Source organism: Loxodonta africana, chromosome 3 (assembly GCF_030014295.1).
Source record: "Loxodonta africana isolate mLoxAfr1 chromosome 3, mLoxAfr1.hap2, whole genome shotgun sequence".
Lineage (NCBI taxonomy): Eukaryota > Metazoa > Chordata > Mammalia > Proboscidea > Elephantidae > Loxodonta > Loxodonta africana.
This window is the reverse complement of record NC_087344.1, coordinates 99,556,850-99,578,585: the sequence shown is the minus strand read 5'-3', so window position 1 is coordinate 99,578,585 and position 21,736 is coordinate 99,556,850. Positions and strand designations below refer to the sequence as shown.

Below are 21,736 nucleotides of genomic sequence, written 5' to 3'. Positions count from 1 at the left end.
TTTAATGGCATTTGGCTTGAGGTCCTGGGAATACCCACATACTGCCTTCTTATCCCCCATGCCTACCCTTTACCCTTATCTGAAGGAGCTGTACCCAAATGGGAAAATAGAAATTGATCACAAAAGCACCGTTTTGGTATTAGATAGGTCTGTGCCCAGTTACCTGAGGAGCCTTGGTGGCACAGTGGTTAAGTGCTCAGCTGCTAACCAAAAGGCCAGCCGTTAGACCCCAGCAGCTGCTCATTGGAGAAAGATGTGGCAATCAGATTCTGTAAATATTATACCCTTGGAAACCCTATGGGGCGGTTCTACCCTGTCCTGTTGGGTCACTATGAGTTGGAATTGACTGGATGACAATGGTTTTATTTTTGGCTTAGAGCCCTGTTGGTATAGTGATTAAGAGCTTGTCTGCTGACCAAAGAAAGGGTCGGCACTTTGAAACCACCACATACTGTTTATAAACCCTGTAAGGCAATTCTATTCTGTCCTATAGGGCCACTATCAGTAAGAATGGATAGCAAGAGATGTGGTTTTATGGGGCCCAGTTATCTACTCCTATCTTCAGCCCCCATATCAGAGCACAAATCAAGCTGATTTGGATGTCAGAGTTTAGCCTCAGGGCCTAGGCGGGGCTTTGTCTTCCAACCACACCTATGTCATCTACTTTCCAACATTATAGAAAAGAAGCAGGAAGAAAGCCAGATTGAATGTGTGGCCTTTGACACAGTGACCCCTCCACTTAATATACATCACTGAATCAGTGCCTTGACTTTTGACTCTTCAGATTAATGGTTCTTCCTCCTGGAGTAGGCAGATTGGTGGATTTCTTTCCACCTCCTCCCTTATTTCACCTTGTTGGCATAGCATTAATAGAAGCATTGTTTTCTCCTCAAAGGAAAAGACTGTACTTGTTATGTGGTGTTCTGGTATGGGACCATACATTAAGAGAAAAGCTGACAAATTGAAGGATCCAGAGGAAGATGATAATGTCAGAGGAACAGGTGATGGAATTAGGGAGGTTAATCTGGAAAGGAAAAGGGGCATGGGGAGATATGAGAATTGTTGCATGAAAGAGGAATGGAGTTTATTTTTTCTGATAACAGTAAAACACTTGTTGATTATTTGCTGTGTGCCTGTTGTAATTCAGGCAGCTCATCATGTGATCTTAAGAGGCTATTTCACAGTGCAGGAAGCCAAAGCACAGAGAGATTAAGTAACTCACCGTAAGTCATACAGCTAGTGAGTATGTGGCTGATATTGGAACTCAAGTCTGTCTTTTTCACAGTGCATTCTCTTTTCTTCTTCCCAAATTATAGGTGTAAGAAAAATGATTGTTTTGATTTTCATCTGCTCAAGTGCTAGAAGCCCTAGGTAGCCTCCAGCACTTGGGGCAGGATGATGCTAATGATATTGCTATAATACCCTATGCCTTCTGAGGAAACCAAAGGGAAAGTTATTTCTCCTAGGGACCTTTCTTTCCAAATTCCTTCCCTAGGCTGATGCACCTGTGTTTTGTGGCAACTATGAGCAAATTAATAAACATTTTTCTTTCTAGCACACAGACAATGCTATTTCGAGTTTCCATGAAGAAAACCTTGTCTGCAGCACACTGGACCTCTTCTTTGCTGGAACAGAGACAACTTCCACAACTCTGCGCTGGGCTCTGCTTTACCTGGCCATCTACCCAGAAATCCAAGGTGAACATTCATGTGCCTGGACCAGGACACAAGAATGCCTCCTGAAACATGCTTCCCTAGGGTTGGGACCAGAAGATAGCATGGTAGGAGAAGATAGGTGGAACAGTCAGGAGCTTGACTCAGGATCTAGCGTGATCTTTTTTTTTTTTTTTCCTGTCAGGAACTGTGGTGGGTCCTGGTAATGCAAATATAGCGGTCCCTTTGCTGGAGAAACTGAGGATCTAGTGGGGAAAACAGTGGAGTCAGTTGACACTGTGTTAAATTTCACAAAAGAGTGACATTCTTGTATGAATATCTGGTCTTTTAAGTAATAACCTGCCATCGCCCTCTGAATAATGTCTAGACTCCCGAGAAAGACGGGGAATTCTATGGCCAGATAAATTTAGGGAATGTCTTAAAATCTTCTCAGAGTTTCTACTGCCAGCTTTAACCCCACACACTCTGCATGCTGGCCTCAGTAAATCACTTGTCAGTTGTCCATTGCCCTGTTGTTATTATGTCTCTGTTCATTCACATGTGTTGTTCTCTATACCAAGAATGCACTTCCCCAGTTTTCCTAAATGGCAAACCTCAAACTCTTCTTGAAGAATTTGATCAGCTACTACGTCCCTTATGATGTGTTCCTACTCTTTGATGAAATTACTAGCATTTTCTTTCTTTAGAGACAAAGGGAACACACAGTTCTTCTTTTAAGGCCATGTTTGAAGTGTTTAACATCACTTCTACACACATTCTCTTGACCAGAACTTAGCCACACACATGATCACAAAGCTGCAAGGGAGTCTGGGAAATGTAGTCGTTAGCTGAGCAGCCAGGTAAAATCTTTATTAATATAGAAAAAGAGGAGAACAGATATTGGGGGACAGCTGGCAGTTTCTGTCATTTATTGGGCTCTCACCTAAATCAGTTCATGCAATTCTCAAAATATCCTTAGGATGAATGTAGATTTATCCCCACTAATTTATCCCCTCAGATGAGGAAACTGAGGCTCAGAGAGTTTTATTAACTTGCAGCATTAATTTAGTAGAGCAAGAGTATGATCCAGGGCCTAGTTTCCACTCTTACATATCTCCTTGAGAAACTACAGTCTATGGAGCCTACGTTATTCTTAATAGCCACAACAATGAACTCAAACATACCAACAATCATGAAGATGACTCAAGACTTGGCAATGTTTCCTTCTTTTGTACATAAAGTTCCCATGAGTCAGAGACAACTCAGTGGCAACGGATAACAATAACAACAACACTATAATTTTACCCATTTTGACCCTGGTTATTCCATTCCTAAGCCTAAGGTGAAAAAATTATGGAGTTGAAATTTTTCTTAAATATACCCTTTCAAGGATTAAGAACCACTTGTTTATAACTTGATCACTAATTGAAATACAACAGGAGAGACCTTGGAGGCCACCCATGCATCTCTGGAAGAAGGCATAAAAGTTTAAAAAATAATAGAACCTTCTGTTTTCCAGAGAAAGTACAAGCTGAGACTGACAGAGTAATTGGCCAGTCACGGCAGCCCAGCTTGAATGACCGAGAGCACATGCCCTACACCAATGCCGTCATCCATGAGGTGCAGAGAATGGGCAACATCCTCCCCGTGAACGTGCCCAGGGAAGTGACATTTGATACCACTATGGCTGGATACCAGCTGCCAAAGGTAACCAGGGACTTTCAGCCTCAGGTCTTCAAGTCCGTCTTTTTAGACAGTAGGAATCTGAATTTGAAAACTGACACATATTCCTGTCCTAAGCAATCACTCAAATAGGGAGAGAGATATATCATACCTGATATAATACTATTTGTTTTCCTCCAAGTATGGGCTTAAGAACATTTGTACCCCTAGGTTAATAGGTATTGGGGGAAAGATGGGGAATTCTATGACCAAATAAATTTAGGGAAAGACTTAAAAACTTCTCAGAGTTTTTACCATACTAATTTGCATTGGTGGGCTGTGTTGGCTCAGTGGTAAAATTCTCACCTTCCATGCGGGAGACCCGGGTTCAATTTCTGGCCAGCACACCTCAGTGCAGTTCAAAACCACCAGTGGATCCTTGGAGAAAGATGTGGCAGTCTGCTTCCATGAAGATTTACAGCCTTGGAAACCCTATGGCATCACTATGAGTCAGAATGGACTGGATGGCAGTAGGTTTGTGGGCACCTCATCACAGTCACTCCCTGTCTGGCAGTGGAGGTTTAAGTGTTGCTATGATGCTATACAGCTTCCAGCAGAGCTTCCAGACTAGGATGATGTACTAGGAAGAAAGGCCTGGTGATCTACTTCTGAAAATTAGCCAGTGAAAACCCTATGGATCACAACAGTGTGATCCTGTTGTTTGTGGGTCGCCATGAGTTGGAGGCAACTTGTTGGCAGCTAAGAACAACAGCGTGCATTGTGAATATTGGTGAGGATACAGCAGGCAGCAGTTCTGTCATACATTGTCACAGAAGCTTTTTCTTTCTCTTGGTACGACATCTCGAAGAACTAGACACTTGCCCCATGTAATCCTGGGGCTATAGAATGTTAAAATGTGAAGGTGCCCCTGGAGGCGTAGTGGTTAAGACCTATGGCTTCTAACCAAAAGGTTCGCAGTTCAAATCCACCAGGCGCTCCTTGGAAATGCTATGGGGCAGTTCTACTCTGTCCTATAGGGTCGCTATGAGTTGCAATCGACTTGATGGCAACAGATTTGGGTTTGTTTGTTTCTTTGTTTGTCTTTGAGTCAATATCATATTAATGCTGGTGTTTCTAACATAATATCCCCACAAGTATTTCTCCAGTTTTCACTCACAGCTCCAGTGATAAGGAACTTCCTGTCACAAAAGCGAAACCAACCAGGTGTGTGCAACATTAATTATTAGGTTGAGAAAGGAGCCAGCATTTATAAAGCAGTGATTGTGTGCTGTGGGCTTTCGAGGTTCTTTCAAAATGTCTCACTCAGTCCTCAGAATAACTCTTTTTTTATATCCATCTTTGAGGAGCCCTGGTGGCACCGTGGTTAAGACCTTACCTGCTGACCAAAAAGTCGACAGTTGAAATCTACCAGCCGCTGCTTGGAAACCCTATGGAGCAGTTCTACTCTGTCTTATAGGGTAACTATCAGTCGGAATAGGCTTGACAGCAACAGGTTTTGGTACACCCATCTTTTAGACTGGGAGATTGAGGCTCAGAGAAAGTCAGTACCCTGCCTAAAATCTCTCAGCTGCTAAGTGACAAAGTTGGGACCCAGAATCAGATCTATTCTGCTTCCAAGGCTTCTCATGTTTTTTGTGCTGCACCACGTTCCCTCCACAAGGGTTGCTTTATTTTGACTTTAAAATTAGAGTCTCCCTGTAATTTTTTTCAATCATTGCCGTTGTTAGTTGCCTTAGAGTCAGCCCTAGACTCATGGCTGCGCCATGCACAACAGAACAAAAAGCTGCTCAGTCCTTGCACCCTCGTGGTTAGTTGCAGAATGGATTGTTGTGATCCACAGAGTTTTCAATGGCTGATTTTTGGAAGTAGCATCCTATTAAATTCCCCAGTCCTCACAAAGGAATTCTGATCCCACTCTCCCCATCACTCAAGATCTCTGCAGACAGCTCTCCTGTACCCTATAACATCCTCTCTAGAGAGTGTACATTCTTGCATCTCTTCCCCTGTTTTCTTACTACCTGGGTCAGCCTCTGGGGATCCATTCCAGTTTGTCTACATTCCTGTGAGTATGTTGTACCCAGGAACAATCTCAAGAGGCACAAACAGAGGAGCTTTGCTTACCCTTGGTCACACCTTGGTCACCTCTTGGTTATTCCTTGGTTACCTCTTGGACACTGTCACTGCAGAGCCAGGAAAAGCAACTGTGCATGCACTGAGTTCCTTATTGATTGGTCGTCTTGTGGTGAAGGTTGAAGTCTAAATTCTAAGTGCTGCTTGCATTTTTCTAGCAAACTTATCAAATGCCAAGGAACCAACCCAGCTCAACAGACCCTTTCTACTACTGATTTGTAAAGTCAACTTCAGTAACCAGCCTGGGAACTAGGAGACCTAACTGACTGTCTAATATGGAGACTGAGAGCCAGGGCATCAGACAGACTTAGTTCAAATCACAGCTCTGCCTTCTCTTACTGTGCAACCATGGGCACGTTATTTACCCTGTTAGAGCTTTAATTCTTCACCTGTGAAGTGCATGTAAAACCTCTCTGGCACGATCCATCTAGAGGGAAACTGAGGTCATTTATGTAGAGCACTTTACCTACTGTTTGTTTTAGAAAGTGCCCAAAATAGTAATTATTCTTTATTAACTCCACAAATATTCATTAAGCACCTAATGTGCTCAGGTCTGAAGAAACACCCCTGAGCAAGAAAACAATCATACAAATGATTAGGCTAGATAATTCCAAACCCTGAATAAAGTACATTGTGCTATAAAATGCAGGTTAGCTTCATCTTGGATTATGAGTGGGAGTGGTCAGAGAAGGCTTCCAAAAGGAAGCGATGTTTGGACCAAGGATTAAAGAATGCTTAAGGGTAGCTTGGTGACAAAGTGGGGCAAAAGAGCATTCCAGGCAGTGGGGGAAAAAAGCCTTGAAATGAGGGAAAACATTGCATGTTTGAGAATCTGGAAGAAGACCTCTATAGTGGGAATGAGGCAGGAGGAGGAAGGTGGCCCAGACAAGGTCAGATGATGGGTCTGTCTTAGGCTGGATTCTCTAGAGAAGCAAAACCAGTAATGCATAAAAATATATACAGAGAGATTTATATCAAGGAAGCAGATCACAGGATTGTAGGGGCTGGAACATCCCAACTTCTTGGATCCGGATAGAGTCCTTTCCCAGTTCACAGAGGCACAGAAGCTGCTGAACTCAAGATGACCAGGTTGGAAAGCAGGATTCCCGCTCACAGGCTATGATGGTCAAGGAATCCCCAAGGTTAGCAGGCAAGACTACAGATTATATCATGGGGGTGATTGCATATCAAATTTCTACAGGGAAGTAATCACAACATCACATAACTTCCAAAACACTGAGAATCATGGCCCCGCCAAGTTGACATACAATCTTAACCATCACAGGGTCTTTAACGTAAGAGTACTGGGAAGTTACTGAAGGGTTTCAGGTTCAGGGTAGCAGTGGGTGGGTGAGTGTGGTTTGGTTTAATCATTTTCAATGCTCACTCTGCTTTCAGGATGCAGAGTAGATTAAAAGGGGCAAGAGAGGGAATGGAACATCCTTGTTAGCTGCTGTAGAGTCGGCCCTCAACTCATGGAGACTCCATGTGCTATAGGATAGGACTGTCATGATCCATAGGGTTTTCATTGACTGATTTTTGGAAGTAGATCACCAGGCCTTTGTTCATAGTTTGTCTTAGTCTGGAAGCTCTGCTAAAACCTGTTTAGCATCATAACAACACGTAAATTACCACTGACAGGTGGCTGTGCTTGAGGTGAATTGGCCGGGAATCAAACCTGGTCTCCTGCATGGAAGGTGAGAATTCTACCTCCGAACCACAACTGCCCTCAGGATATAGATAGAAGGCTATTATAGGAGTATAAGCAAGCAAAGTGGTAGCCTGGGGAGTGAACATGGAGTCAAGGTGATAGAACGAAAGAAATTCAGGAAGTAAAATCAGCAATTCTTGCTGATGGATTGGATGAAGGCAGAGTGAGGGGAAAGGATGCATGAAGGACATCTGGGTTTCTTGCTTGTGTAACTGGATGAAGATGGGTGCCTTTCAACTGGGCTCCCTGATTCTAGTGTTAAACCTACTGGGAGAGTGGGTGCCGTGTGGTAGACATTGGAAGGAAGAAAATGGGAGAAACAGAAGGCTGAGACATCCTTTACCTTTGTGGAGCTGCCACAGTTATCCCCTCACTGAGCAGCTGGATTGATTTTGGTACAATGCTGTCTGACCAGCTGCTGCATTATTTTCTTCCTGCTGTATACATACACCCTCTGAAATCCAACACTGACCTGTCCCTTTAGAGAAGATACATTCCACAGTGAATAGTAGCCAAACTTCCCTGGTAAAATTCCCAGCAGGCAGTTCCAATCCATCACTGTGAAGTGTCCCATGGCAAAGGACAGAGTTCTGGAGGGTTGGGCTCAGGAGATTGTGGGCTTGGGAGGGTAGGGGAGTTCAGGGTGTAGTCAAGGTGTAGAAGCCTGAGGACTAACACCATCTGTGTAGGTGTGTTGTGTGACTGAAGCCTTGCCTGAGTCTTTGCTGCCTTCTCTAGGGGACCATGATCCTGACTAATCTGACTGCACTGCACAGGGACCCTGCAGAATGGGCCACCCCCGAAACATTCAATCCGGAGCATTTTCTGGAGAATGGACAGTTTAAGAAAAGGGAAGACTTTCTGCCTTTCTCAATAGGTGAGTTGTAATAAATAATGTGAAGATCCAAAGTCCCCTTTCAGTCTTCCCCGGTCTCCTCCCACTAGTCTTTTGCTTTAGCTGCAATGTCTCCAGATGGCCTTGCCCAGTGTGATTCCATCCTGCCCTTGGTTACAGCCCCAGGATTCCAGGGCTGGGCATTGCTTTAAACTGCCCCTTACCTGCAGAGTCTTCCTTTGCCTCTGATGGAGATTTCAATCTCACTTTGTTCTGCTCCCTCGAGTACTAGGGATAGAGAAACCTAGACCCTGCTTCTTGCTCAAAAAGAAAGTTGGACATCTGCCATCTTTACAGAGTTTTAAAATGTCCCAAGTTCTTTTTAAGGACTGCCAGCTACATGCAGAAATAGAGTTGATTTATAATGAGGAAAAGGGGAGGGGGCAAAGGCAGGGGTCTACTTACCATCAGAGGTGTCAGGCAGTGACTATGAATGTCATGGACTTAACTAAATCAGGATCTACTCCGTAGACACTCCCTGAAGAGGTTCTTTTGCCTTTTTAAATTTTAATTACCTTTTTGAAATCAAGTGAATACATGCACATGGTACACACACTGAAAGGTACAAAAGAGGTTGCAGTGAAAACCGTCATATTTCCAGGCCAGTTCTGAAAGGGTTTTTTTTTTATTATTATTTCTTTTTTGCTTAACTCATAACAATGTAAAATGAACAACAAAAATTCTTAGCATATTCCAGGTATTGAGATAGATATGTCAGGTGCATTATTTCAAGTAATTCCCCAGTGCCTTAGTTCTGTAAGTGCTTGCTGGGAATCTATTATGTGTCAAGCATTCAGCCCTGAGGCTGTAACAGTGAAAAATACAGAAAAAATAAGCCTGCTGCCATAGAACATATAGTCTAGTATAGCCTTATGAAATTCAAATCGCTATCTCCACAAACTGAGGCTTAAAGGGATTAAGGATGGCAACTAAAGTCATAAAATTCACACTTGGCAGTGCCAGGACTTGATGCCAACCATGTTTGTGGAACACCAGAACCTGTGCTGTTTATAGCATATCTCCTAACAATCACCAAATTCCACACAGAATTCATACTAGAGACGGCATGATAGTTTGCTTATCCTTAACAGAAAATAAAATAGACACTGATTTTCTGAAACAGCATTATTTTGCTGATGGCACTAAAGCTCGAAGAGAAAGGTAAGAGCTGGAATTTCAACCCGAGTTGATGGGATTCCAAAGCTCAAGCTTTCCCACTGCGCTGCATTGCCTTAAGTGTATCTGGGCTAATTGTAATTACATCCTCTTTGTCTTTCTTCATCTGCTTCTCTGTCACCTTTGTTCACATTGGACCAGTCACTTCCTAATTATGAAAGCTAATGCTTAGGAATATCTTCCAGTCGTCCTGTCAGCAATAGCTTCAGGTTTTATGTTATGTACAAACTTTCAGCCGTATACTTCAATTATTATAATTATTCTTGTTCCTTGGATCTTGTACCAGATCCATCTGGTGCTGAAATACTAGAAATGTGGCCCTCTGTGTATTCCACAAAAATGCCTTCGCCTAATGCTTGCTGTAACGTTGACTTAAGAGATGTTCATGGCTTTAAGAGGAAGAGGGATTCTTCTAGGCTTACTCTCCTTCATATGGCAGAAGCTTTTCCTTGCAGTTGTTTCATATCTCCTCTGCTAAAAAAATTCTCCCATCTTCCTTAGCTGGATCATTAAAAGCTTGACACACACTGTGTTGCTGGGACTTTGCTGCTGAGAATTGTATCATACCCTCGTAATTATGGATTTCATTTACAAGGAAATTATCTCATTTAATCCTTTCAGTAACCCAGTTATTAATAATTAGAAAGGAAGTGGATTGATATCTCTTTTCCTAATATAAGGAAATTGAGAATAAGAGAGCTTTTTTTTTTTTTAAGATCCTATGACCATTGAATTGGCAGAATAGACCTAAGAATCAAGTTCTTATACTTTGAATTTAATGCTGTCTCCAGTACAGCTGGAATGTAATTCACCTTTCCACTTAAAGGCTCCTCTATTTTAAATTTGTAAAGTTCATACCATATGTTTTAGTATGTATATTGCTGCATAACAAAGGGGCCAAAACTCAGTGGCTTCAAACAACAAGCATTCATTATTGCATGCAAGTCTACGGGTCAACTGTGAGGCTCTGCTGATCTTGGTTGGGCTGTCTTACTGGTTTTGGAGCTCACCTGGCTGAAGACTGATCTAGGATGACCTCAGCTGGGACAACGGGGTTCTTTTCCATGTTCTCTCTCATTCTCCAGCAAGCTAGCCTAGATATGTTCACACTGGGGCAGTAAGATCTCCACGTAGAGAATGGAAGCACACAAGGCCTTTTGAGGTCTAGGCTTGAAACTGGCATATTGCACTGCATTCTGTTGGCCTATGCAAGTCATAAGGCCAGCCTCAACTCAAGGCAAGGTGTCTTAGTTTCTTAGTGCTGCTGTAACATAAATACCAATACAGAAATTTATTTTCTCACAATTCTGGGGGCTAGAAGTGTGATTGCAGGGCACTGGCTGTAGGGGAAGTTCTTGCTTTGTCAGCTCTGAGGGAAGATCCTTGGCTAAACTTTGTCTCTGAGATTTCTTGTTTCCTTGGTGATCTTCACTTTAGCATCTGTCATCCCCTGTTTATGCTTGGTTGTTTCTATGTCCACGGTGCTCCTTATAACTCAGAAGTGATTAGGTTTAGGACACACCCTACACTAATACGGCCTCATTAGCATAACAAAGAAAACCCTATTCCCAAAGGGTGTTATATCCACAGGTATTAAAAAAAAACCCAACCCATTGCCATCCAGTCACTTCCAACTCATGGACATTCCACATGTTTCAGAGTAAGACTGCACTCCATAGGCTTTCAATGGCTGTAATCTTACAGAAGTAGATTCTAGGACTTTCTTCTGCAGTGCCACTGGGTGGACTGCAACTGCCAACCTCTCAGATAGTAGCAGAATGCAAACTGTTTGTACCACCCAGGGACCATCTCTACAGGCATGAGGGTTATGATTTCAATACACATTTTAATGGGACACAGTGCAGTCTGTAATGAGGGGGAAATGACTACAGTTTTTGATGAGAGGAGCTACGAAGTCACAGTACAAAGGACGTGGGTACAGGGGTGGGCAAAATTGGAGTCTTTTTTTTACAATTAATTGGTTTCACCAATGTATGACTGAGAAGAATGAAATTCAGAGAAGGCAAATGATTGTCCTGAGGACTCCCATAAAAAAGTATAACAGAATGACGACCAGGTAAGTGAAACAGGAAATAGAAAACTGAAAAATCCAGTGGATTAACAAAATGTCAACACAACTGGCTATAATTTCCAGTGCACTTCCAACATTGGCAGACAGTTGCTTTTCCTCACTCTTGTTCTAGCTTTTTCTAAAGACAGCTTCCCTGCAGGCATGAGGCATTGACAGCTGCTGTTTTGGGTCCCTTCTCTTGGAAAAGATGACCGGGTGTGGGATTACCACATGTGCATAATCAGGGCAGATTACAGAGCTGTTATCACAAATTCAGATTTTCTTTTCCTCATGTAAGTCCTCCCCATTTGATCCAACAAAACCTCAGGCAGCTTCATGAGAGGCAAGATCTGGTTTCTCATTTCTCAAATAAAATTATTAGTTCATAAGAGGAAGGTTAGAAAGATCTTTGCTAAAAACTGAGGTCAGCTCTCTCGTTTTACTAATGAGGTAACTGACTTTGTTGGGTAGTGATAGCCAGTTAGTGGAAGCACCAGGGAGAAGGTCCAAGGTTCCTTGAATCTATACCAAAGGTTTGTAATCAAATAATCCTCATGTTCATGCTTAAAAAAAAAAAAAAAATCAGACCTGCTGTCTCATTGAGATCCTTGCTGAGCTACATAAAATAGAAGAGAGACTATTTCACTTACTTGACGAGCGGTGAAAGTGTAGTGCCCTGAGAATGAATAGTTTACTCATATTCACAGTTGGTTACTGATGGAACCAGTATTTTAATATGTGTTTTGTCACAATATGTGGATTCTTCTAGGTTCTCTTTTGTCACAATATGTGGATTCTTCTAGAAGAATCTTGAGCATTTACAATACATTGATTCAGCACCATTTTAACAAATTTGCTAATCATTCTTTTTGTGATGGGTAAAGAGATAAAGATGATGGGAACAGAGATGAGTTGGATACACACTTGGGAGAAATAAAAAAAGAGTGTAATGATGACATAATTTTGAGCACATTTACAAATAGTTTTGCATATATCATCTAATTTTATTTCCTCAACAGGCCTTTATAGCAGAGGACAAAATAGAGACATACAATAAAGTCGTTCCAAGAATATTTAATTACACAGGAAAATAGAGTAGCAAAAGCAGTGTATAGAATTAACTAAACCCAAACCAAATCCATTGCTGTCGAGTTGGTTCTGACCCATAGTGACCCTACAGGAGAGCAGAACTGTCCCAAAGTGTTTCAAAGGCTGTAATCTTTAGGGGAACAGACTGCCAGGTCTTTCTCTCATGGAGCCTCTGGCTGGTAGTAACAGCCGACCTTTCAGTTAGCAGCCGAGCAATTAACCACTGCACCACCAGGGCTCCTCATAGAAGTAACTACAGAGCATAAAACTAGTTTTGTAAGTGAGACCAGTTTTCTGTAGGCAAAACCTTATAAGGACTATGAGGAAATATTGTCAAAATGTTAACAAAAGTTTTGTCTGGATTATGGGATTACAAACGTCTTTTACAACACCTTTTATTTTCTTCTTTATACTTGTCTTTTTCCGCCTTTTTTTTTTTTATATATAACAGTGAATATGTATTACTAAGAGAGGAAATAAGCTATTAAAAACATCTACCAGAGAGGTGGTGGTAGTGGCTGTCAGGGACTGTTGTAGCACAGGTGGGGTGAGGAGGGAATTCACACAGGGAGGGGCAGTAGGAGTTTAGAGCAGGTGTCGGAGCCTGGGCAAGATGAGGAGGGTCTGCACAGGGTGACCATGGCAGTGATGGGAGATTAGCTATATACTGGGGAGACTGACTTTCTAAGCAAATATGTTAAGTTATGTTAAGTGTAATGGGAGGGAGATGTGGATATGGAAGGGGAGAAAATAGAATGAACTCTGTTGTGTTGGATTGGAATCAGAGGTTACTGATGTGACTCAGGTTTTATATAGATAGATGATGATGATGGTGATGATGGATGGATGGATGAATGGATCATGGATGGATTGATGGATGTAGCTATGGTTGTTCATACATATATTTGTATGTGTGCTCACATTATAAAAAAAATATGCATACATATATATATTCCCCATTTGTGTCCATTGAGACGACCTGGGCATAATAAGACCCTGATATCAGTGAGCACACCTAAAGTCCAGATCTTAGTTTTTAGTTATCGTTATCCACTGGAAGGAACCAGGGCTTTGGAAAAATGACTGCTTACAGAGACTAGGAAAGGAAAATGTAAGATGAGCCTAGAACATTTTATTGTGGGGAAAAATAAGGAAACGACTGGCTTGAATTGGCATCCAGTGACCAAACCTGGAGTATCCTGAGCATCAAAATAAATAGTGATACTATTGAAGAAGAAAAATAAAGTAGGAGGATTCACACCACCTGACCTCAGAACCTACTATACAGCTATGGTAGTCACAACAGCCTGGTACTGGTACAATGACAGATACATTGACCAATGGAACAGAACAGAGAACCCAGATGTAAATCCAGCCACTTATGGTCACTTGATCTTGAACAAGGGCCCAAATCCATCAAATTGGGAAAAGACAGTGTTTTTAAATAAATGGTGCTGGCAAAACCGGATGTCCATCTGCAAAAAAATGAAACGGGACCCATACCTCAAATCATATACAAAAAGTAACTCAAAGTGGATCACAGACCTAAATATAAAGCCAAAAACCATGAAGTTCATAGAAGAAAAAACAGGATCAACACTAGAGGCCCTAATACACAGCATTAACAGGATACAAATCACAATCAACAACACACAAGCTCCAGAGGATAAGCTAGATAACTGGGATCTTCTAAAAATTAAACACTTATGCTCATCAAAGGACTTCACCAAAAGAGTAAAAACACCTACAGACTGGGAAAAAGATATTGGCTATCTTATTACAAATCAGACAAAGGACTAATCTCTAAAATCTACAAGAAAATCCAACACCTCTACAACAAAAAGACAAACAATCCAATTAAAAAATAGGCAAAAGAAATGAACGGACACTTCACTTCACCAAAGAACAGACAAATGAGGAAATACTCACGATCTCTAGCCATCAGAGCAGTGCAGATCAAAACCACAATGAGATACCATCTCACTCCGGCATTACTGGCATGAATCAATAAAACAGAAAATAACAGATGTTGGAGAGGATGCGGGGTGATCCGAACTTTTATGCACTCCTGGTGGGAATGCAAAATGATACAACCTTTTTGGAAAACAATATGGTGCTCCCTTAGAAAGCCAGAAATAGAAATACCATTTGATCCAGCAATCCCACTCCTAGGAATATATCCTAGAGAAATAAGAGTCATCACATAAATAGATATATGTACACCTATGTTCATTGCAACATAGTTCACAATAGCAAAAAGATGGAAACAACCTAGATGCCTATCAACAGATGAATGGATAAACTGTGGTACATACACACAATGGGGTATTATGCAATGCTAAAGAAAAACGAATCTGTGAATATCTAATCACATGGATGCTTCTGGAGGAGATTATGCTGAACGAATAAGTCAGTCACAAAAGGACAAATATTGTATGAGACCACTATTGTAAAAACTCATGAAAATGTTTACATACAAAAAGAAAAAATATTTGATGGTTATGAGGGAAGGTAAGGGTGGGAATGGAAAAACACTTCATAGACAAGTGGTAATTTTGGTGAAGGGTAAGACAGTACACAATACTGGGGAAGCCAGCACAACCTGTACAAGGCAAGGCCACAGTAGCTTCATAGACACATGGACCTGAGGGACCAAATTGCTGGGCTGAGGGCTGTGGGGACCATGGTCTCAGGGAACCTCTAGCTCAATTGGCATACAGGGTTTATAGAGTATGTTCTACATTCTACTTTGGTGAGTAGTGTCTGGGGTCTTAAAAGCCTGTGAGTGACCATCTAGAATATTCCACTGGTCTCAACCCTTCGGGAGCGAGGAAGAATGAAGAAAACCAGACATAAGGGAAAGAATAGTCCAGATAACTAATGGACCACATCTACCGTGGCCTCCACCAGACTGAGTCCAGTAAAACTAGATGGTACCTGGCTACCACCACTGACTGCTCTGACAGGGATCACAACAGAGAGTCCTAGACAGAGCCGGGGAATAATGTAGAACAAAATTCCAACTCAAAAAGAAAGACCAGACTTGCTGGCCTGACAGAGACTGGAGAAACCCTGAGAGTATGACCCCCGGACACCCTCTCAGCTCAGTAATGAGGCCACTCCTGAGGTTCACCCTTCAGCCAAAGATTGAACTGTCCCATGGAAAAAAACAAGACTAAAAGAGGCATGCCAGCCCTGGGGAAGGGACTGGAAGGTAGGAGGGAATAGGACAGGTAGTAATAGGGAACCCAGGGTTGAGAAGGGAGAGTGTTGACATGTCGTGGGGTTGTTAACCAATATCATACAACAATCTGTGCACTATTTGATGAGAAACTAGTTTGTTCTGTAAACCTTCATCTAAAGTTCAATAAGAAAAAAATAAATAGTGATAGTAACAGATTATAACTCTTTGACTAAAAATAAGAATCTTTGAATCCATGCTCTTATAAATAAATAAATACGAATGAGATCAAGGGTTTCCTTATACTAGAATGGCAACTAATAAATGCGGAAGGAATGATGGAATTAGAAAACCACCATCTGGCAACCATCACAGTAATAAGTAATTGGGCCAGAAAACACAAATGGATGCTAAAAATAGTGGAGGAAAGTTCTAGTGAGTAATGTTTTATTTGCAGAGTCTCAAAATATGTATTAATTACAAAAGGGAAAAGAATAATCTTATAAGGGAGAACCTGTGATCAAAGTTATCACCACCTGATAAAATGCAACAAACGGTAAGAACATAACATCACTTTGGTGATATTCCTACCAAAAATACATAACCAACAACCTGAATCTAATCATGAGGAAACGTGAGAGACATTTTACAACATGTCTGTAAAAAGGTGACTATTCAAAGGCATTCAAATATGTGGATCATAATAAAAAATTTTGGATAACATTGCGAAGAATGGGAATTCCAGAACACTTAACTGTGCTCATGGGAAACCTGTAAATAGATCAAGAGGTAGTTATTAGGACAGAACAAGAGGATACTGAGTGGTTTAAAGTCAGGAAAGGTTTGCATCAGGGTTGTATCCTTTCAACGATACCTATTCAGTCTCTATGCTGAGCAAATTGTCCGAGAAGCTGGACTATATAAAGAGGAATGGGGCTTCAGGATTGGAGGAAGGCTAGCAATCTGTTTTGTACAAATGACACAGAGTTGCTTGCTGAAAATGAAGAGGACTTGAAGCACTTAACAATGAAGATCAAAGACCACAGCCTTCAGTATGCATTACACCTCAATATAAACAAAAATCCTCCCTAGACCAATTAGCTACATGATGATAAATGGAGAAAAGATTGAAGTTTTCAAGGATTTCATTTTATTTGGATCCACAATCAACACCCATGGAAGCAGCAGTCAAAAAATCAAAAGACGCATTGCATTGGGCAAATCTGCTGCAAAGGACCTCTTTAAAGCGTTGAAAAGCAAAGATGTCACCTTGAAGACTACGGTGCACCTGACCTAAGCCATGGTATTTTCAATGTCATCATATGTATGTGAAAGCTGGACAATGAACAAGGAAGACCAAAGAAGAATTGATGTCTTTAAATTGTGATCTTGGCAAAGAATATTGAATATACCACAGACTTTTTTTCCAAAAGAACGAACAAATCTGTCTTGGAAGAAGTACAACCAGAATGCACCTTAAAAGCAAGGATGGTGAGACTGAGTCTTACATACTTCGGACATATTGTCAGGAGGGATCAGTCCCTGGAGAAGGACATTGTGCTTAATAAAGTACAGGATCAGCGGAAAAGAGGAAGATCCCCAAGGAGATGGATTGACACAGTGGCTGCAACAATGGGCTCAAGCGTAACAAGGATTGTGAAGATGGAGCAGGACCGGGCAGTGTTTTGTTCTGTGGTACACAGGCTTGCTATGAGTCAGAACTAACTCGACGGCACCTAACAACAACAATAACAACTGTAAAAGGGAACTCTGGTGGCGCAATGGATAAGCACTTTGCTGCTAACCCAAAGGTTGGCGGTTCAAATCCACCCAGCCACTCCACAGGAGAAAAACATGGAGATCTGCTCCCATAAAGATTACAGCCACGAAAACCCCATGAGGGAGTTCTACTCTGTCACCTGAAGTTACTATGAATCGGAATCAACTTGATGGTACCCAACAACAATCTTCAAAAATGTATAAGTCCCAAAAAACACAAAATAATAAATGTTGGAGAGGCTACAGAGAGATTGGAACTCTTATACACTGCTGGTGGGAATGTAAAATGGTACAACCACTTTGGAAATCTATCTGGCGTTTTCTTAAAAAGTTAGAAATAGAACTACCATACAACCCAGAAATCCCGCTCCTCGGAGTATGCCCTAGAGAAATAAGAGCCTTTACACGAACAGATATATGCACACCCATGTTTATTGCAGCTCTGTTTACAATAGCAAAAAGATGGAAGCAACCAAGGTGTCCATCAACGGATGAATGGTTAAATAAATTATGGTATATTCGCACAATGGAATACTACGCATCGATAAAGAACAGTGACGAATCAGTGAAACATTTCATAACATGGAGGAACCTGGAAGGCATTATGCTGAGTGAAATTAGTCAGAGGCAAAAGGTCAAATATTGTATAAGACCACTATTATAAGATCTTGAGAAATAGTATAAACTGAGAAGAACACATTCTTTTGTGGTTACAAGAGGGGGGAGGGAGGGAGGGTGGGAGAGGGTTATTTATTGATTAGTTAGTAGATAAGAACTACTTTAGGTGAAGGGAAGGACAATACTCAATACAGGGAAGGTCAGCTCAACTGGGCTGGACCAAAAGCAAAGAAGTTTCTGGGATAAAATGAATGCTTCGAAGGTCAGCGGAGCAAGGGCAGGGGGTTTGGGGACTATGGCTTAAGGGGACTTCTAAGTCAACTGGCAAAATAAATTCTATTATGAAAACATTCTGCATCCCACTTTGAAGTGTGGCGTCTGGGGTCTTAAATGCTAACAAGCGGCCATCTAAGATGCATCAATTGGTCTCAACCCACCTGGATCAAAGGAGAATGAAGAACACCAAGGTCACATGGTAACTATGAGCCCAAGAGACAGAAAGGGCCACATAACCAAGAGACTTATCTCATCCTGAGACCAGAAGAACTAGATGGTGCCCAGCCACAACTGATGACTGCCCTGACAGGGAGCACAACAGAGAACCCCTGAGGGAGCAGGAGAACAGTGGGATGCAGACCCCAAATTCTCATAAAAAGACAAGACTTAATGGTCTGACTGAGACTAGAAGAATCCCGGCGGTCACGGTCCCCAAACCTTCTGTTGGCCCAGGACAGGAACCACTCCTGAAGACAACTCATCAGACATGGAAGGGACTGGACAATGGGTTGGAGAGAAATGCTGATGAAGAGTGAGCTACTTGTATCAGGTGGACACTTGAGACTGTGTTGGCATCTCCTGTCTGGAGGGGAGATGGGAGGGTAGAGAGGGTTAGAAACTGGCAAAAGGGTCACGAAAGGAGAGACTGGAAGGAGGGAGCGGGCTGACTCATTGGAGAGTAAATGGGAGTATGTTGTAAGGTGTATATAAGCTTATATGTGACAGACTGACTTGATTTGTAAACTTTCACTTAAAGCACAATAAAAATTATTTTTAAAAAATGTGTAAGTCATGAAAGTTAAGGGGAAACTGAAGAATTATTCTAGACTGAAGAAGATTAAAGAGACATAACAGCTAAATGCAATGTGTGATTCTGAACTGGATCCTTCTGTAATAAAGGATTGTTATTAGGACAGATGGCAAATCTTGCATGGGATCTGAGGAAAAGATGGTGGTAATGCATCAATATTAATTTTCTGACTTCGATGGCATGTTGTGGTTATGTTAGAGAATGCCTTGTTTGTAGGAAATGCACACTAAATATTTCACAGATGACGTAGTCAACTTAATTTCAGATAATTCAGCGGAAACAAGTCCTTTGTATTGTTCTTGCAAATTTTCTGTACATTTGAGAGTATTTCAAAATAAAAGGCACATTATGGAAAGTAAAGAATTGTAATGTACAGGAAGCCATTTAGGTGATGCTACCACCTAAAAAGTTTTATTTAAAAGTAATCTTTTAAATTGCATTCTTCTCTGCATTGAAAATTAAATATACTTTTGATGGAACTATGAGAAACAAGTCAGTCATACTGACTTTCTAGATCAAATTAATGATAAGCTATTTTACACTTAGAATATTTATTATTACCAAAGTGTCATTTTAAAGTAAATATTTTGCTCTATAAATAAGTAAATGATCTGGTCTATTTGGATTCAGCTTCCAGTCTATACAATCTGTAAAATAAAGTTCTCATTGTAAGCACACACACACACACACATTTTCTCTAAATGCCTAGAGAGATTACTTAATTTACCCCAAATCATATGGCTAGGAAGTGGGAGGAGTGGACTTGCATCCCCACCCTTCTGCTTCCAGTTTTCTACTCTTGTATCAGGAAGTGGGAGGTGGACAGGGTGGTGCCACCTGTGAACTATGGAGAGAAGGATCAACTCCACATTAGAAGCAGAGGCCCTTATTTGGGAAGGACCTCTGAGTGTGAGGACTGCTGTGAGAGTCAGGGAGGCTGTTCCGGTGGAGAGGACCATCCATATCAATAAGGTCCCCAGTAATTAAGAAGAAAACTGTGATATAGGGGAAAGATGCTGTATTCATTTTTTAGGACTGATTTGACAAAGTATCATAAACATAAAAAGTGTGGCACAAAACAAAAAAAAAATTTTCTCACATTTCTGGAAGCCAGAAGTCCGAACTCAGGGTTTAGGCAAGGTTATTTCATTCTGGAGGGCTCTGAGGGAGAGTCTGTTCCATGCTTCTCTCCCAGCTTGTGTTAATTTTCTGTGATCCTTGGCACTTCACTGTCTGTCTCCATCGTCACGTGGCGTTTTTCCTTGTGTGTTTGTCTTATAAGGACACCAGTCATGTTGGATTGAGGGCCCACTTTACTCCAGTATGACCTCATCTTAACTAATTACGTCTGCAATGACCATATTAAAAAAAGAGCTCACATTCTGAGTTTCTGGGGAGGGCATAAATATGGGGGACACTATCCTACCGAGTAGGGATGCTTCACACTTTGGAACTGCTGCTCTGATGGTCACTTGTTTGTATCTTTAAGCGTTTCCTTCAGGGACTGAAAATTTTAATGCAGAATTTTTTATTGTTTTTTGTCTGCTTTTGTTATTGTTGTTAATCTTCGAAAGGCTTTAGGCTAGACATCCACTTTCTAGATCAACCCAGGCCTCCTTGTTCAACACCCTGCACCTTCACTCCTGTGCTTCACCTACCTGATCCTTGAAGGCATTTGAGTTTATGACCTGGACTGACTTTCTGTGCCTCAGCTTACCCAGTGGTTGTCAGACTTAAATGAGTCGCTGTAAATAAAGCCTTGTGATCTAGCAGGTCCTCCTTCTGCTCAGGTTTGAGAGGATGGGGAGAGGATTTCAGCCCCTGCCTGGTACCTCCTCCACCAGGGAAGAGAATTCAATTTTATGTCTTTGCCTTTCAGGAAAGCGGGTTTGCATTGGAGAACAGTTGGCCAGGTCTGAGCTGTTTATTTTCATCACTTCCCTTGTACAAAAATTTACCTTCAGGCCCCCAGCCAACGAAAAGTTGAGCCTGAAGTTCAGAATCGGGATCACCATTTCCCCTGTCAGCCACCGCCTCTGTGCTGTTCCCCGAGTGTGATGCTGCTGGGAAAGGAGCAGGAGAAAAAGCCAGAAGAAACATGGAATGTGTTCTGAAGACCCTAGTGCCTGCTCAGAAGTGAGAGAACAGAGCAGAAGTGGCTCTGAGGAAAGATTGCAGGAATTGGACTCAGAGGAAACTGAATCCAGATCCAGCTCTGCCATCCCCTCTGATGTCGCCTCAGGCAGATCATCTACATTCTGAAGGATTTGCCTTTTCACCCAGAAAATGAAAAGGGGATAATGACTCCTCCCCTAAAAAGAGTTGCTGTAAGCATCAAAGGAAGTGATGGATGTAAATAAAGTGGTTTGTAAACCACAAAAGTATGTCAGAAAAGTTATAGCTGTGGTCTGCTTCTCTCTTCCTTAGACATGTGTTAGCTTCTGGCTTGTTGATAAAGCTCAGTTCATTGAGAAGAGTTAGAAGTTGGACCCTGGGCTGACCAAAATGGGTAGCCATAAAGGCTCTACATTCAGTAGCCCTCTATGGCATACACTTTTACCCTCATACACGGAGTCACCATGAGTTGGAATCGACTTAGCAACGGGTTTTGGTTTTTACTGATGTGTGCTTTATCTCATGTAGTCCTCAGAATGACCCTTGGGG

The 21,736-nt window shown here is 41.7% G+C and overlaps 1 protein-coding gene across 1 annotated transcript in view; it reads left to right on the top strand.

The window, feature by feature from the left end:
- LOC100658115 (cytochrome P450 2J2-like) overlaps nt 1-21,453 on the top strand; it is a 41,863-nt gene extending 20,410 nt beyond the window's left edge. The window contains exons 6-9 of the mRNA XM_003411152.4: nt 1,556-1,697; nt 3,172-3,359; nt 7,915-8,053; nt 20,952-21,453. Of these exons, the coding sequence (XP_003411200.2) occupies nt 1,556-1,697; nt 3,172-3,359; nt 7,915-8,053; nt 20,952-21,130 (648 nt within the window). The 3' untranslated portion in view covers nt 21,131-21,453. The remainder of the gene's footprint in view (nt 1-1,555; nt 1,698-3,171; nt 3,360-7,914; nt 8,054-20,951) is intronic.
- The last annotated feature ends 283 nt before the right edge of the window (nt 21,454-21,736 follow it).